The sequence below is a fragment of the Drosophila teissieri genome, chromosome 3R, assembly GCF_016746235.2.
Source record: "Drosophila teissieri strain GT53w chromosome 3R, Prin_Dtei_1.1, whole genome shotgun sequence".
Lineage (NCBI taxonomy): Eukaryota > Metazoa > Arthropoda > Insecta > Diptera > Drosophilidae > Drosophila > Drosophila teissieri.
In genome coordinates, this window is record NC_053032.1 from 30,872,307 (window position 1) to 30,887,566 (window position 15,260).

The window sequence follows — 15,260 nt, forward strand, 5'->3', positions numbered from 1 at the left end:
AATTAATTTTGCAGCGAGCAAACTACTTTGTCATACAAATATATTCGAAAAAAACAATGGAAAAAAGCTGGATAGGGAAATTTACAATTTTTTGTTATATTAATTATACAAAATGAGAGCAGTAACTATAAGTTGGAATATTTAGCCTGAATTTCATTTACTTTCTGTTTTGATGAACTATCAAGATATCACTGAAAACAAAGGAACCATTTCAGACTCTGCCATAATTTTTGCCACATTTTAAAAAAACCCACAGAAAGGGCATAAAGATTTGATCGAGTGGTAGCCCAAATCTCTGATGGTTGTCCACATTTTGTTTTATCGCCAGCTGTCGACGGCAACAGCAACAAAATCAACTTCAATTTCGTTTTTACTCTGCTGATTTTTCGCTTTTTATCGAAGCCATTTTGTCAAAAAAAAAAAGAAACTAGGAAGGGATTTAGCCACTAATCCGTAAATGGGACAAGTCCGGGGCAGAAAATACGAGGCGGAGGGCGATTGAATGTATCTGCGGCTGCCTAACGAGCCTGCCGCCCAATTGGTGTCGATAAAAAATATAAAAAACCGAAATGGGAATCCGGGCGCGTGATTTCTGACATCGCAATTGACAGGCGAGAGGAACAACAGCTGCTGAGCGAGCGAGACAGCGCAACGCTTTCCATTCGCTTCAGCAGATTAGGGAGGAGGACCAGCCAGAGGCACGATGGCAGGATGGCAGGATGGCACATCCACATTTAAGCGCTTACATGGGAACTAATTTCTGAAGTGCCCTCGAACACTTCATATAATATTTGCATCATCTGCGGCAAGCGGCTGGCGACAGCGACAACCCGCTGCGGGGATTAGCACTAACGCAAACATGGCGACAGTCAAAACCAAATCCGAAGCCCTGTGCCACCCAAAAAAGTATCTGACGGATACGCGAGAGCTGTGACTGACTCGCCGTGGCTTGTCAGCTTCACTGCGGCTTGGCCACCGTGGTGAAAAGCGGTAACTTGAGTAGTAAATAGGAGGTTTTAACCAAGCTCTAATTCTGTACCTTTTAAAACAATAAGCAAAGGTGTGAGATTAATGAATTTAGTAACGTGGTATGCACTTGTAGCTCCTTAAAACAGTTCATTTTGGCTTTAGCTACTTGTAAGTATTTTTTACACAGTTTCTACACATTCAGCCCACTGTGCGTGGGGTGTCCCTGGGCTGCGCGTGCTGTGTTCCTCCGCCTGAGCAGCTTAAAAAACGCCGGACGGACGGACACTGTTTACCGTGCGGATCACACTTGAGGGCCGGGTCCGTTGACAAAACGGTTAAGTCGGCGCTTCGAAAGCGCCGGTCCATGACATATTTTCAGGGAGGAAGGGCGGGGGGTAAACAGGCGCGCGGGGGCTGGCAATTATAATGTGACAATGTCACGTGAACAGCCACGGCCACATCCTGATGTCCTGTGTAGCATTCGCAGGGCATATCCCTTCAGCATATAAATACTTGATATACGAAGAAAGGTGCTTTGCATTCCGCAGAGCTGGAACCACTTTTTGTGCGCTGGTCTGTTCAATTTTAATGAGAGAACGAGCGAGGATGAGCAATGAACTGTTGGCCCGAAGTGCAACTGTTTCAACTGGTTATGTGCCATAGGACTAGTTCTCCAAAGGGGTGGTTATGCCACACCCCTGCCCCTTGGAACGCAAAACTCATTTGCACCCCGCGATTTGTTGGCCGGCTATGTAAATTGTCACATTATTGTCATAATTCTCAGCCCTGGGAAATGGAAAAGCCATCGCCGGAAAACGCCTATGACATAATTTGTGCTTTGTTGTGGTTAATTGTCGTACTCACTCAGCGAAGGGCGTGAGCGTATGTAGGAGATTAGTCCGAATGGGCAATAATGCTCTAAAGTGCTGCTAAACACTCGAAGCTACTGGTGAACTCTTCTAAAAATATGGCTCGGAAGTGGTGAATATTGAGATAGGATGGTTAGGGATTAAGTCCAATCGCGGGCTTTGAATATGATTATTAAAATTGGAAATAAACAGATAGTTTTTTATGGAATATTTCATCATTTCGCATTTTGAGCCAGCCTCCATATTAATCCAATTTAACAAAGCCAAAATTGATGATGTTACCCAAGAATTTCAGGCACCGACATCGAGCATCTTTCATAACAGTTCGCCCCTATCGATGACGATCATCTTGAGTAACCGAGCGAGTCTTGAGTCCGAGCCAATTAACTCGACGCCAATGATCTGTGAAATCGCGCAACGCAGAAGCCGCCGCCCGAGATCTAGATGCAGAATCCCTGGATATCTGAATCCCTGAATCCCTGAATCCCCCGAATCCACAGGATCTGCAAGAGCTCCGATCATCTGGGCGGATTCTGCGCTTTGGTCTTTGACCGAGACCCGTAATAATTGAAACCAATTAGCTTGGAAAAACCTTTTAATTGTGCGCTCAATGCCCGGTCTTAAGTAAATATTTTCATGGGCGCAGGACAATGCGAGGATGTGAGAACATGGCAATGACCAAAATAATCATGCTCCGTACGTAGCCTACATATATGGCAGTGAATGCTAACAGCGAAAGCGGTAAAAAGAAATTGCCATATAATTGCCAGGAAAAAAGCAAGACAATGCCGCTGGAGAATGGAGAATGGAAAGCATGAAGACAGAAAATCAACCGCAGGCATTGTCCGCCGAAGAAAGAAACTGAAATCCTGGTCTTCACGTATTCTACTCACTTTTTATTCTCTTGCCAACTGTCGATGGCTGTCAAAACTCGTGTGGGTAGCTGAAAATATTGTTGCAAAATGTTGCAGAGGCGCAGGAAATATTAAGGACCCCCTCATTCTTGTTGATTTATTTACTTTTTGATTCCCAGCATTTCTTGGCAGCAGTTAATTGGCCCGTTGTCGTGTCAGTCAGGCTAAGGATCGGGATCAGCGCCAAAGTAAACAAATTTACATCGGAGATTTACGGGCTCTGCTCTGAATTGCGACAGTTTCACGTAATCAGGAAATGATGAGCTCTGGGTAGACCGTCATTTCTTATTTATTTTCGCATAGTAGAAATTTTCAATGGTTTTCCTTCGGTGAGCTAATGAAAATGCCAAATTCCTCGGCTGTAATTAGCCAGCTATTCGAAATCTTTCGGTTTCCAAATTCGCAGCTAATTGTACTTTAAATGAACCCAATGAGCTCTACATGCTGCTTAGGTTTTGTGATTGGCATATCATTACCGCATGCCGACTTCAGTTTTTAATTCGGCGCTATACACTGAGCAAAAGGATTAAATATTAAATAAAAGCTATGAATATATCTGTGGACTGAACAAACCATTTCAAGTCAAACAAATCTATTAGGTCATCTAACTTCAAGAAAGATTAGATTAATAAAATAAGTAACAAATATACTTAAGTCTGAGATACTTCACTTATTACTCCGTGATTATATATTTTTCGTTTTAATACCATAAAGTCCATTTGCTCAGTGTCCGAATTTTGGATTGTCTTGAAGTCGCCACAACAAAGTGGTAAGCATAGCAGAGTAGCAACAAAAAAGGCAGCCAGAAACGGTAGGCTAATTAAGCACTTTGAGCCGCCGCCGCAGACGTGGCCAAAACATCTAATCACCAATCACCTGTGAAAAAGGAGCCGAAACGCTCGAGTTGAGTGGCTGAGAAGGCGAGTTGAGTGGCGGTGAGGTAGGTGAGGTCTAAATATCAAATCGATTACAAGTGAGCCCGTCAAGTGGACGGGTATACTCGTATACGATATTTTCGATAATAATTTAGTGCCGTGTCATGAGAGCGGAACTCGCCGGTACTCGGTTTATTTGTTTTTTATTCGAGGTTTCTTTTTTATTTTTATTTGTGCTGTGTGCTGTTTGTTTATTGGCTGTCAAATTCTTGCACTTTGACGTTTGACATTGTCCCACAAGCGGGGCAGCACAATCAACCGGAATTTAATGCCCATTTTGAGGGCAAAGGGGATTGTTTGAGCGATTCCGATTTGTCGAAATGTCGCCGCTGCCAACGCAATTAATCGTTCACTTGTTTGCATGTCACACCGAAAAGTAACACCACTCTGAAAATAATATAAGCCCCATCTGATGTGACATTGAAAATGCGATTATGCATGGAAATCATAAGTTGGTTAATAGCGTTTTGTCAGCGCTGGTAATTAATGTGTAATGTGCGTTGAATCATGAATCATTTTCGCCAATGAATAGATGTCAACATCGCTTTAATTGTCTCATTTGTGAACTGACCTTCTTGCGATCAAGTCTACATACGTGGCTGCTGTACGTTTGTAGATATGATATTCAAATTATCTCAGATTTTTCTTGGTCTTCGGATAAGTGTTGCTTGGAAGTGGAAAAGTACTCCTGCCCCCCAAAAAGTGAGTCGTAAGTTCTTGGCCCCACAAGATAAATGATCAGGGTTCAGTGCACCAGCCTCTCGACAAGGTCAACAATTTGGGTGGCTGCAAAACAACTTTCGAAAAGTGCAGCAACTGCAACTGGGCAGTGGCATGCCACATTTCAAGGACAAGGGCGGCAGATACGAGATACACGAGAGCCACAGGATGCAGATAACTACTTCTGAAGTAGACCCTAATGATGGACTTGGAATGCTCTCACCATTTTTATGAGATCCTACTTTTTATCCAAGGATTATCCATTTTAAAGGTATAGTTTGATGTTGACTTATTAGATTACTTCAATAAAATACACATTAAACAAGCACTTTTATGTTCCTATGTCTTCTTAAACAGAATTTGTGGTTAGTAATGAATATGTGCTCAATTTAGTTGACCATTTCTCAACAGGACTTCTTTTGGTTGATTGAAATCTAAGCTACATATACATGGCGCTTTCTAATCCTATTTATTTTTCTGAGTTATTCATTTTCCGCTTCCTTTTCCACCTCACTGGTATATTTTGACGTCACTCCCCGTTCGATTTGCATATTCGCACACTGCGCAGACAGCCAAACCCAATAATCAGGCCCCCGAAATGCGGAAGTCTGCGAATGCACTGCGAAAACCGCTACGCATGCGAAAAACTCGTTTTCCACCGCCTCCTCTGCTGCTACTTCCCCCTTGCCACTCTATAAAAATACGCAATAATCCAAGTGAAATGACCTTGATATTGCCAACGGACACATGCGTGTGTGTGCGTGTGGGGAAACTGGTCCAGTGGAGCCATACGCTTCAAGCCATACGTGTATAAGCCACGTTGGTTATGCGACACTTAATGGCATAAACGGCTGCCGTTAAGCTGCTCAGCTGAGGGAAAAGTCAAACCGTGTAAGCGAAACCGTGGCCAGGAAAATGGAAATGCGATGTGAAAATTCAGCAGATGCGCAATTAGCGGGCACTTACACGGCAGTTAGGAGCATACATATATCGAGTTACACGCTCATAAAGGATGAGTGATTGAAGTCGGATTTGGATAAGCAGTATTTAGGGGAAATGCACAGGGAAAAATAACATCGTATCAAGTATATGAATATATTTTACAAAGGCGATTAATAAGAGTTATTTTCAAGAAACAAAGAATTTGATTCCATGGATAAAACTCTAGCATGGTTTAATATTTCTACCACGAAAAATGGGCAATTTTCAGCAGTGTACCTAGTGCTGTCTGACTGACTTTTGACGAGTGTGCAGGGTCATCCGTAAATCAGCTATCAAATCACCATCTCCCCATCTCAGAGTCCTCATTTCGCTCGCTCTCGATTCCACCAGGAATAAATGGATCGTATTTCCCGACGAGTTTAGCGAGTTTTGGCTTTGACTTCTGCTGGAAATGGAAATGGAGAAGGAGATGGAGAATGTAGATGGTGATGATGGAACTGATAAGCATTTAGCATTAAATTTTTGTTAACCTTCCGCGCGCAGTTGACTCGCTCGATTTCAGAAAACGCTCGACTGCATCTTGAATTACAAATAATCGCAATTGTCTGCCCATATATCCCCCTGCTCCTTGCTCCCTGCTCCTTTTCGCTTTGTTCGGGTGGTAGTTCCTGGTCCGCAGCTCTGGCTGAATAGCAGCTGAAATAATTGAGAGACAACGCGGAATTACGACAGCATGGATGTGGATGAGGAAAACGCTCTGCTTTGCATGATGCATCCCAACCAATTCCATCCCATCCCCTCGCTGAGGGCTCAACCCTCATTATCTGTTCGCCGATTGTGATTAACTCGGCCAAAGTGAAAGCCTGACAAATAGAACGCTGAATGGGACCGTCGGCCATCTCGCTCTGGCCGCCGGAGATGACGGCGCAATCACAACAGATATAACAACAAAATCAACCTCCTCAACAAAGTACAACCACTCCCTCCCTCGAAATTCTGGGTGGCAGTATCGTCGCATCAGGCAAACGCCTCAAAATCGAAATGGAAATCAAAAAGGCAGCAGCAGTGAGGCCAGCGAAGCAGGACGCATCGGGAGTACAGTGAACGCTCGAACAGGATGGATTTAGTAAAATAATATAAGAGCATATACTTCACTTATTTGGAATTAGTGAATAATAAACATACAAATATAAATTATTTTATAGAAATAAAATAGAAAGGCTTTAAAATGGTTAATATATAATTTAGGATTTAAGTATATCAGTTTCTCGATAGTTTCGTATTATGAACAATTCATATCACTTCTATGGATATTTTAGGAAGAGGAAATTCAAGAATTTCCTGTTTCCGAGTGATCACTGTAGCTGGGCCGTTTCAACCCTCCGACGGGCACACCCTCAAGCTAATCCGGCCCTGCCCAACTGCTCAGCTTCACCTTGGACCCGCTGCTCTTGCCATCGCCTCCTTGCCAGGGCATTCGCTTATACAAAGTATATATTCCGGAGCTATGAGCTATGAGCAGTGAGCTATATGCTCATGAGTTGCTGTAGCTGCTGTTCCCGTTGTTGTTTGTCAACTGATTTAATTTCCTCCGCCCCTTTACCGCTTTAAGTTCTGATCGCCGCCTCCTGCTGCGGGAGGGCGTACTCCGTTTTTGGCCACACAAACAAACCCGCCGGATAATGACGATGATGGTAATGATGATGATGGCGATGGCGATGTTCAGACGATGGCGACTTGCAAAAGGGCAAGTAACGGTGTAAATGAGAGTGTTGCTACTCGAAATCCACGACCCCATGCGGCTACTTTGTGTGCGAGAGTGTGCCGGAGTGTGGAAATCGCTCATTAAAATATGAAAAACCGATTTGCATGCCTAAATGCTCTAAGTCTCTTTACGTACATGTTTACATGATGAGAAACTGCTGAGTAAAATTCCTAAAAATTAAAACTAATAACCATACCACTGGATAGTTCTTCTGCAGAATAGTGTAACTTTTGCATTGTTAGATCGCAAATAATGCCAAAAGTTCTCTGCACACATTACGCAAAGTGTGGGGCAGTGAGGCGTAGGAGGGGGCGTAAGAGGGGGCGTGGGAGTGGGCGTGTGGCATGTGGGTGGGCGGCCAAGTGCTGTGGCCATAAACAAGCCCAAACAATGCCAGACATTTCAAACACAATAAATAATTGAAGCCAGCGCAGAGTCAACAAGTCAAACACATTGCCGCAACTCTGGCGATTGTTGCCAAGCGCTTTTGGCCACACCACACAAAGTCCAGCTTGGCAGTCCAATCTAGATATAAATCAACTTGGCCATGCACATGCAGAATGCAAATCCAGCTAAAAGCCAAACAAACGGCTCTACAACTTTACAACTCGAAGACGGGGAGTGAAAAGTTAACAACGCTCATTTGGCGAATTTCCCAAGATCTGTTTGGATTTTCGGCAGAGGGCGACCGCCCAGTTATCCATCACAATCGACAGTTTTCACACTGGAAAAATCAAAAAGGTATAACTATTAGCTACTAGCTGAAAAAGCAAAATTGTAATCAATATTGGGTATCCTTAGGGTATTGTAGTTACTTTTAATTCCTGCTTTGTAGTTTTTTGTAGTAAACTACAAGCTTGGTCCGCTTTTATGTCAAAAACTGAAAGTTTAAACATTTCTCATTTATAAAGTCATACAAATATGTAATTCAATCTATTTTAAATTTGTTTGTACATATATTCCTCATATTTGATTTTTTTGCCTACGCCCAAATTAAACTATTGCCATGAAAATTGCATCATGCACTGCAGAACCAATTGATAATTCCTGGTTTCACTCGATTCCCTCACCGATGAGGATACCTGCTGGATTAGAGGCTGGATTAAAGCTGAGAGACTTTTGAAATAATTAAAAAATAGTTTCGTCTTGGGCTTGGGCTTCAGCCTGGTGCAGCCAGAAACAGTGGAACTTAGTGCATACAGCATATAGCATATATTCGTGTATATAGAAAGCAAAAGTTGGCGCTCCAAGCGAAAGAGATCGAAACTGGTAAAACGACTTGGCAACACGACCGCGATACCAATACTCACCCGAAGTTGACTTATTGGAGCACTTAGCTCGATTCTTGTTATTGTTACGCCGACTTGGCCGACTTGTTGTTGCCGTTGTTTTTGCCGTTGTTGTTAACGTTAATAGTACCAACACAATTACACCGCTTGGAGTGCCTAGGCGGAGTCGATCGGCGATCCAGCGATCCAAGGTTCCCGCTCGGACTATAAAAAGCTTGGGCGGCGCTGTTGCGGAAGGCAGTTAACTCCACAAATCCGTTGCCGTCGGTCCCATTTCCCAATTAGCCGACTTGTAAGCGTAAAGGCGCGAGTGAATCCCCCTCAAGAAGCAGAGAGAATTGTGTGCAGTTTACGCTTGACAAGGATAATCCAAACTTCCCCACACCAAAATGCTCAGATTTGTGAGTTGTGTTTTATTCAAGCTATTCTAAAAGCATTTTTAAGAGCTATTCAGAGTAAAGTAATCAACCTATCGATCAAAAGTGTCAATTAAAACCAGCATTTTCTTCTATATAAAAAAAAGTGAAAGCATCAGCTATCAAAGCCATAATCACGTTAATGGTTCAGATGAATGCATTAGTAGCACTTAAATGCCTGAATTAACGTAGGATTGTATAATTGAATTTAAATTCTCAACAGCTTGCACTGACCACCTTGGTGGCCCTGGCTTCCAGCCAGCACTACAGTCAGGATCCCAAGACGGCGGCCATCATCAGTGAGCAGCGTTATCTCTCCGGAGACGGAAAGTTCGGAGCTGCCTATGAGCAGGAGGATGGCATCAACTTCAAGGAGGAGACGGATGCGGATGGAACACGTCATGGCAGATACAGCTATCTGGATCCCACGGGCCAGCGGCGTACTATTTCCTACACAGCTGGCAAAAATGGGTAAGGAAATGAAGCAGGACAAATTCCCAAACTAGTACTAATGTATTGGTGTTCAGCTTCCAAGCTTCCGGAGATCACTTGCCCCAGGCACCACCTGCGCCACCACAGCCCGTGCCCACAGCGGGATACCAGCCACAGCAGCAGTACCAGCCGCAGCAGCAGTACCAGGCTGCCGCTCCCCAGCCGCAGTCCACGTTCCGCAGCAACGACTACGGAGACGATGGCTCCTACGATCCCCGCTACAACGATCCCTCCTTCGGCCAGAACCAGCAGAGCTACCAGGCGCCCGCCCCCCAGCCGCAGTACCGCCCTGCCCCCCAGCCCGCCTACAACCCGCAGCCCGTGCAGCCGCAGCAGCAGTACCAGCCCCAGTATCAGCAGCCACAGCCCCAGCAGGAGTACTACACCAGCACCACCCCCAACCCACACCGCTTCTCGCCTCCCGGAAAACTGTCCCTGAACCGCACGCCCGATGGCTTCACCTACTCCTTCAACAAGGTCTAAGCCCCCACTGCCACCCCCCCTCCCCACCCCAACTCAGACATTATGCATCTTCCTCATTAGGGACCCTCTTTTCGTTTCCAACTTGCCCTATCACAACTAGAACCCGCACTCTTTTCTTCTTTTCTTGACTCCATCAAACTCTCGTGTGATATGTTTAAGAGCAATTGTATCGTACTTCCTATTTGCGTACTGTTTGTTATTAATTTATAATCCTACACAGAGAAAATTAATCGCTGCTACCCAAGGGGTATTGCTGACTTGAATTACAAAATATATATTCAAAATATCATTTGTATACTTTTGAAATATACAAAAACTTAAGAAACTCCGGCCTTTTTCTCTGTGAATTTCCCCCTAAACTTTAAACTTTCCATTTAAGTCTTCCCAAGAAAAGCGAAGTCAATAAACTTCGATGATGTTGAAAAAGGTTTACAATTAATTTAGAAGCTATGGTAATTTGGGCCTCGGGACGTCTCAGCAATTTGTACTGTAAATGTGTAAAAGCAATATAAGAAGGAAACCAAGTTCGTGTCCTGCAGTCTTTTGTTTTTTCGGCCAGTGGCCGATTTGTGGCTTTTTTAATTTGCAGCAGATTTATCTAAACACCTCGGGTGGTGAACGCCCACTAAATGCGGCATTACACAACCGACTTTCGTACATGCAAAACTAGTTTCGAGTTTCTGTTACGATTCTATGCGGCCAACAAGGAAAGACCTCAAACGGGTTTCGCTCATTTGACAGTAATCTTGGCCAATTGTGCAAAATTCCAATGAAAATGAAATCAGCCCGGTGTGCTGTGTGTTGCAGCCTAAGCCGGAAAACCATGTGCCAAGTGGGGGTGGCACTGGTTCATTATGGGATTGGGGCTCTAAATCAATGCCCAGTGGTATTGCGAACCGTCAGGCTCCAGTTGCGTTAGTGCAACTTAATTACATCCAAATATTTTGCATATTTTATGCACCATCGAACTCGAGAATGCCAGCTAATTTGCCATTTCCTCTCACCTGTTGAGTTCTCAACATATGTGTGCTATAATTTGCAACTTAGTTCGAATTGCTACTTTTTATTATTGGTTTCCAACTATACAACTATATTTACTGCAGAACTAATAATTTAATTTAAAACATGACTAAATAAGATATGTCATTTAAAATCTATCGACTTATTTATTATAAGAAATGTTTTTTATTCATCGTGATATTTCTTCTGATCAATTCTGATGATTCTATGTGTTACTAGCAGCATCATTTTGAAATATTTTAAATATCAGCATTTTACTGGGATTTCATTTTTAGCAAGGTTACGTACTATTACCATTTTTCCCTCTGTACTTTCCACATCCATTGGCTGGCATTCTTTTTCACCACCGACAGCGATTACATTAACAATATTAGCAACACTTTTCAGTGCTCAGCTTTCAAGGTCAGATTTGTTGTGGACTCGAGAGTCCGGCTCGGAGTTTGGATTTTTGCTTTGGCTGGCTTTGGGGTCTGGCTTCTGTTGAAACTGCTCAGTCAATTAAGAAAATCAATTCGGTTTTGTTTTTTGCAGCTTATTGTTTTTTATGATTTCTTCTCCGCGTGCCTTTGTGCACCCGCTTTTGCGGCAATCGCAATCGATTGAGTTTGCTTGCTCAATTGCGGATTTTCGTTCGTATTTGCGAAAGAGGTAAAAGTCGAGAATTTGCCTGGCATCGGAACAGGTGTCTCATGGGTGTGTTGCCTTCAGTGGGTTCTTTATATGTCTATTTTTATGAATAACACAAGTTTGTGATTGACTGCGTTTATTTTTAAACTGGCAAGCGCCGCCAGAATTTGTCGAGAAATGTGGAGCTCCATTTATGGGGATGTGGGTGTGACGAGCCCAGCATCCAATTAAAATGATGAGTAATTAATATATTTAATTAAAGTGAGGGATTCAAAACATCATTGAATTGAAAGCTTATTTGCATTGAGTTAAGTGATCTACTCTTATTTTTATAAGTATATAAAATAACAGCGATTCCTAATGGATGCACTTAGGTGACGAATTCTCCTCATAAAATGGTAAATAGCCGAGACACCATACACTTAGCTGTGACTTGCACCGGTAATATATTCTTCTCTAAAAAACCGCTAGAGACCGCCACCATAGTGGTAGATATTCAACTATTTATGTTTAACTCTTTCTTTAAGTATGATTGCAGTTTGTTTAACTCTAATAATAGATAATAAAAAATATAAATAAAGAGAATTAAATTATTTGTCTTTATTTTGCATATCCACATCCATTTTCCGAGGCAAATAAAGACATTGATATGGAATTTAAAGTAAATGGTCTTTTATTACTTAAAAATACGCTGTACAACAAGGCTACTCTAAGTATTTATAAGCGATATTTAAATTAACGATTAAGTCACGACTCAGTGATTGATTCATCACACATTGATGACCAGTGCTGTGGATCGGTATTTCCTTTTGGGCTTGATGATGGTCTTGGGTGGCCGGTTAAGATCTCCGCCCGGAGGACGCCGGCGGGATCGAGATCCCTTTGGCGGAGAAGATGGGTGGTCGATGTACTTGTTGCGCAGGTGTCCCGGGCCCGAGAAGTTGGGCGGATAGGCCTCAAAATCCTCGATCTCGAGGTCTGGCCGGGATTCGCGCTCCTGCTCCTGCGCCTGCGCCTTGAAGAACTTTTGCAGCTTGGGATTGTTGAGGAGCTGATTCTTGATGGCCTCGTCGAGCAGCTTCTGCTGATCCTCCAGGTAGGCCTCAATCTGTTTCTTGGAGGCCACGCTCTTGTAGCGATCGTGGCTTTTTGGTCGGGGCACTGGGACCACCTCGTAGTCATCGTGCTCCGGCTCATAAACACTGTATGAATTGCTGCTGGAGGCGACGGTTGCCTTTGGAGGTGGCACCAGATGGAAGGGATCGGCTTCCGAATCGTATTGCACTGGTGTCCACTTCGATCGCTTAGGAGGAGGTCCTACATCCTCTCCAGAGCCAATGTGAACATCGGCTCCGTAACCGGAGGGCTTGTGAATGTCGGATCCGTAACCAGATGCCTTGTATGGAATGGCAGTCACGTACTTGGGCTGCTTCTGGTAGCCGGAACTGGACTTCTTGGGCACTGTGATGGGATGCTGGACGCGGATTTGGGTGCCGATCGTGTACTCCCGACTGTCCTGCACGGAGGACTCTCCCGAATATTCGGCGGAGTTGAAGCGTTGTTCGCCGGAGTAGTCCTCTTCCTCTTGCTATATGTCAGAGCAACATTTTATTATTTATAATTAACTATTAGTTATACCAACTCACCGATCCGTAGGGTCTGTAGTGGCTCTTCTTGGGATACTTCTTGCTCAGTGGCCGGTGCTTGCTCTCGTTTGTTTGCAGATCCGCTCGCAGGTAACCAGCAGGTCCTATTCTCACGGGTCCTGGCAGAGAGCCCGGTCCGTGGCCAGATCCTGAGCCCACTGCGCTGAAGTAGCTCCTCCGGTAGTAGGATCTCGGCGGTCTCAGCCCCGAAGTGGACGTCACCAGCAGCACCGCCGCAGCCAAGAACTACGGAGATATTATCCATGTAAGTTTAATTGTGGGTCTACGATTGCGGGTGTAATGGCTTACATTCCAGCACACTTTCATTTTGGGTGGCGGCCTTTTTGTGGGGGATTACTTCTTGTGAAAACTCTCTGCAACGGTATTAACCACCAGCGTGGCCCCAACGAAACTGAAAGTTCGGCCAACGGACACAACAGTTTTATGCCAGCTTCCTCGAACCTGCTGCAACATGTTTTGCTGTTTTGCTGCTTTGCTGTTGCAATGGCAATCGCAATTGAAACCTGCCAGGTGAGCTAGTCAGTAGCAGATCGAAATCTCCGCTTCACGCATGGACTTGCCACTCACAACATTGAGTAAAAAAAGAGCTTGCCGCGCGCAAAGTGAGGCATCATTTGCATTTCCACTAGGAAATAGAGCGCCAACCCATCGGATGGGGGGCAGGGGGCATAAATAAAATGTTTCTTTATGGCCGTAATTACACATAACGATGGCCATTTACTGCTCTGCAGTTGTAACTGCGGAGGGGCTTAGGTTGTGGTCTGTGACTTAATAGGAAAGTAAGCAAATTAGACATGCGAAAAGTACGACAATAAAGTTAATAGGCAAGAGAAATGCCTTTACTCGATAGTAGTAAACTTACAATTTGGGGTTTAACCATACAACTTTTTAAAAGGCTTTCAGCTTAATCTATTTTCTTTAGCACTTAACAGGTTCAGCTACCGAAAATGGTAATATATCCACCTGTAACTACTATTATCGCAGTTAAAGCCAGCAATTTTGTAATGTGCATAAGGTCGACCGGCACGAGCCACCCACCCACTGAAAAGCAGAAGAACCAGCTAAGTTATCGACTGTTTTAAATCACTATTGCGGCAAACGGGTTTGCACGAGTATTACCCAATAAACGCTGCACTTTTCTGCTCCTCGCTTTTGGCCCGAAGTTCAGGTTCAGCCGGGGCCAAGTCGAGCCAGGAAATGTTAGCCAGCTGGCGCTGCTTTTGGCCTGTTTCGCCTCTTTTGCCTTTTTTGCCGGCACGCTTGGACTACTTTCTATCGGCCAGGATGCGCGATCGAAATGCGGAAGATGTATGCCGCATGGACGTATGTTGTACATGAGCGGAGGCAGTTTGTCTTGTCCCCGAGTTGCTGGAAGTGGATGTGGAAATGGAAATGGACAGAGAAATGGTTGAAGAAATGGCAGTGGATATGGACAGGGCTTGCGTAACATTTCACCACGCTTCATTTGCACAATTATTTTGCACGCCTATCCTATCCTGAGTTCCCATGGCAGCTGCAGATTGCAGCTTGCAGATTGGCGGCAATTAAAGCGATGCCTTAATTAAATCCCCGACTAATGCCGCCTCTTGGCATATGATGGATAATTGCCGCACTTGTTGCAATTTGCTGGCTGGACAATGGTTGGTGGTTCCACGCCCCGTTTCGAAGACAAGGTCAAGCTCAAGTTCAACACGCGTGACAATTGGTGGCAACTTCGCATAATTTGCCGCTTCCTTGTGAAACGGCTGGAAAGCCGACCAGTTGCGATTTAAACTGGCACTTGGACTTAAACTTGATTTCCGCTGGCTCCTAACAATGCCTAACAATGCCGCCAAAATGGCTCTTTCTTGCTTTCTGAAAGTTTTGTGAAAGGAGCCAGGGGCAGGGACCTGCGAATGGACACCGAAATGGGCTGGCCAGGTGAGCTGCCCAGAGCAACGGACTTGATTGCCGGACCAGCAAATTGCTGCGAATTTGAATGAGCCGCTAAAGGAAAGCCGCTCGAAAGGGTGCCTTGAATTGCATTGGTTCGGCTCTTTAATGTTCCGATTAGATCAATTCATAACATTTCGATTCGGATTACAGGCCTATCAGGGTAATTGAGGTATCAATAGGTTTTTATTTACCATGCTCACTTTCCAAGTTCAATGTG

General features: G+C 44.3%; 2 protein-coding genes across 2 annotated transcripts; one reads left to right on the plus strand and one right to left on the minus strand.

Moving 5' to 3' along the window:
* The first annotated feature begins 8,656 nt into the window (after positions 1 to 8,656).
* Positions 8,657 to 10,019, plus strand: LOC122621252 (pupal cuticle protein Edg-78E). Its single transcript, XM_043799064.1, has 3 exons — positions 8,657 to 8,804; positions 9,043 to 9,290; positions 9,347 to 10,019. The coding sequence occupies exons 1-3, from the start codon at positions 8,793 to 8,795 to the stop codon at positions 9,792 to 9,794; spliced, it is 708 nt and encodes a 235-aa protein (XP_043654999.1). The 5' UTR covers positions 8,657 to 8,792; the 3' UTR covers positions 9,795 to 10,019.
* A 2,191-nt stretch (positions 10,020 to 12,210) lies between these two features.
* Positions 12,211 to 13,487, minus strand: LOC122621601. The gene is made up of 3 exons (XM_043799517.1): positions 13,397 to 13,487; positions 13,088 to 13,333; positions 12,211 to 13,029 (listed from the first exon to the last, which is right to left on the minus strand). Exons 1-3 carry the CDS (start codon positions 13,412 to 13,414, stop codon positions 12,211 to 12,213), a joined length of 1,083 nt encoding a protein of 360 aa, XP_043655452.1. The 5' UTR covers positions 13,415 to 13,487.
* Positions 13,488 to 15,260: the final 1,773 nt, after the last annotated feature.

Bases quoted from the DNA above. Each gene is read 5' to 3' on its own strand.
- LOC122621601 (XM_043799517.1), bottom strand. The intron at 13,030-13,087 runs GTGAGTTGGTAT...TCTGACATATAG, and splicing joins ACTACAGACCCTACGGATCG to CAAGAGGAAGAGGACTACTC.
- LOC122621252 (XM_043799064.1), top strand. The intron at 9,291-9,346 runs GTAAGGAAATGA...ATTGGTGTTCAG, and splicing joins TACACAGCTGGCAAAAATGG to CTTCCAAGCTTCCGGAGATC.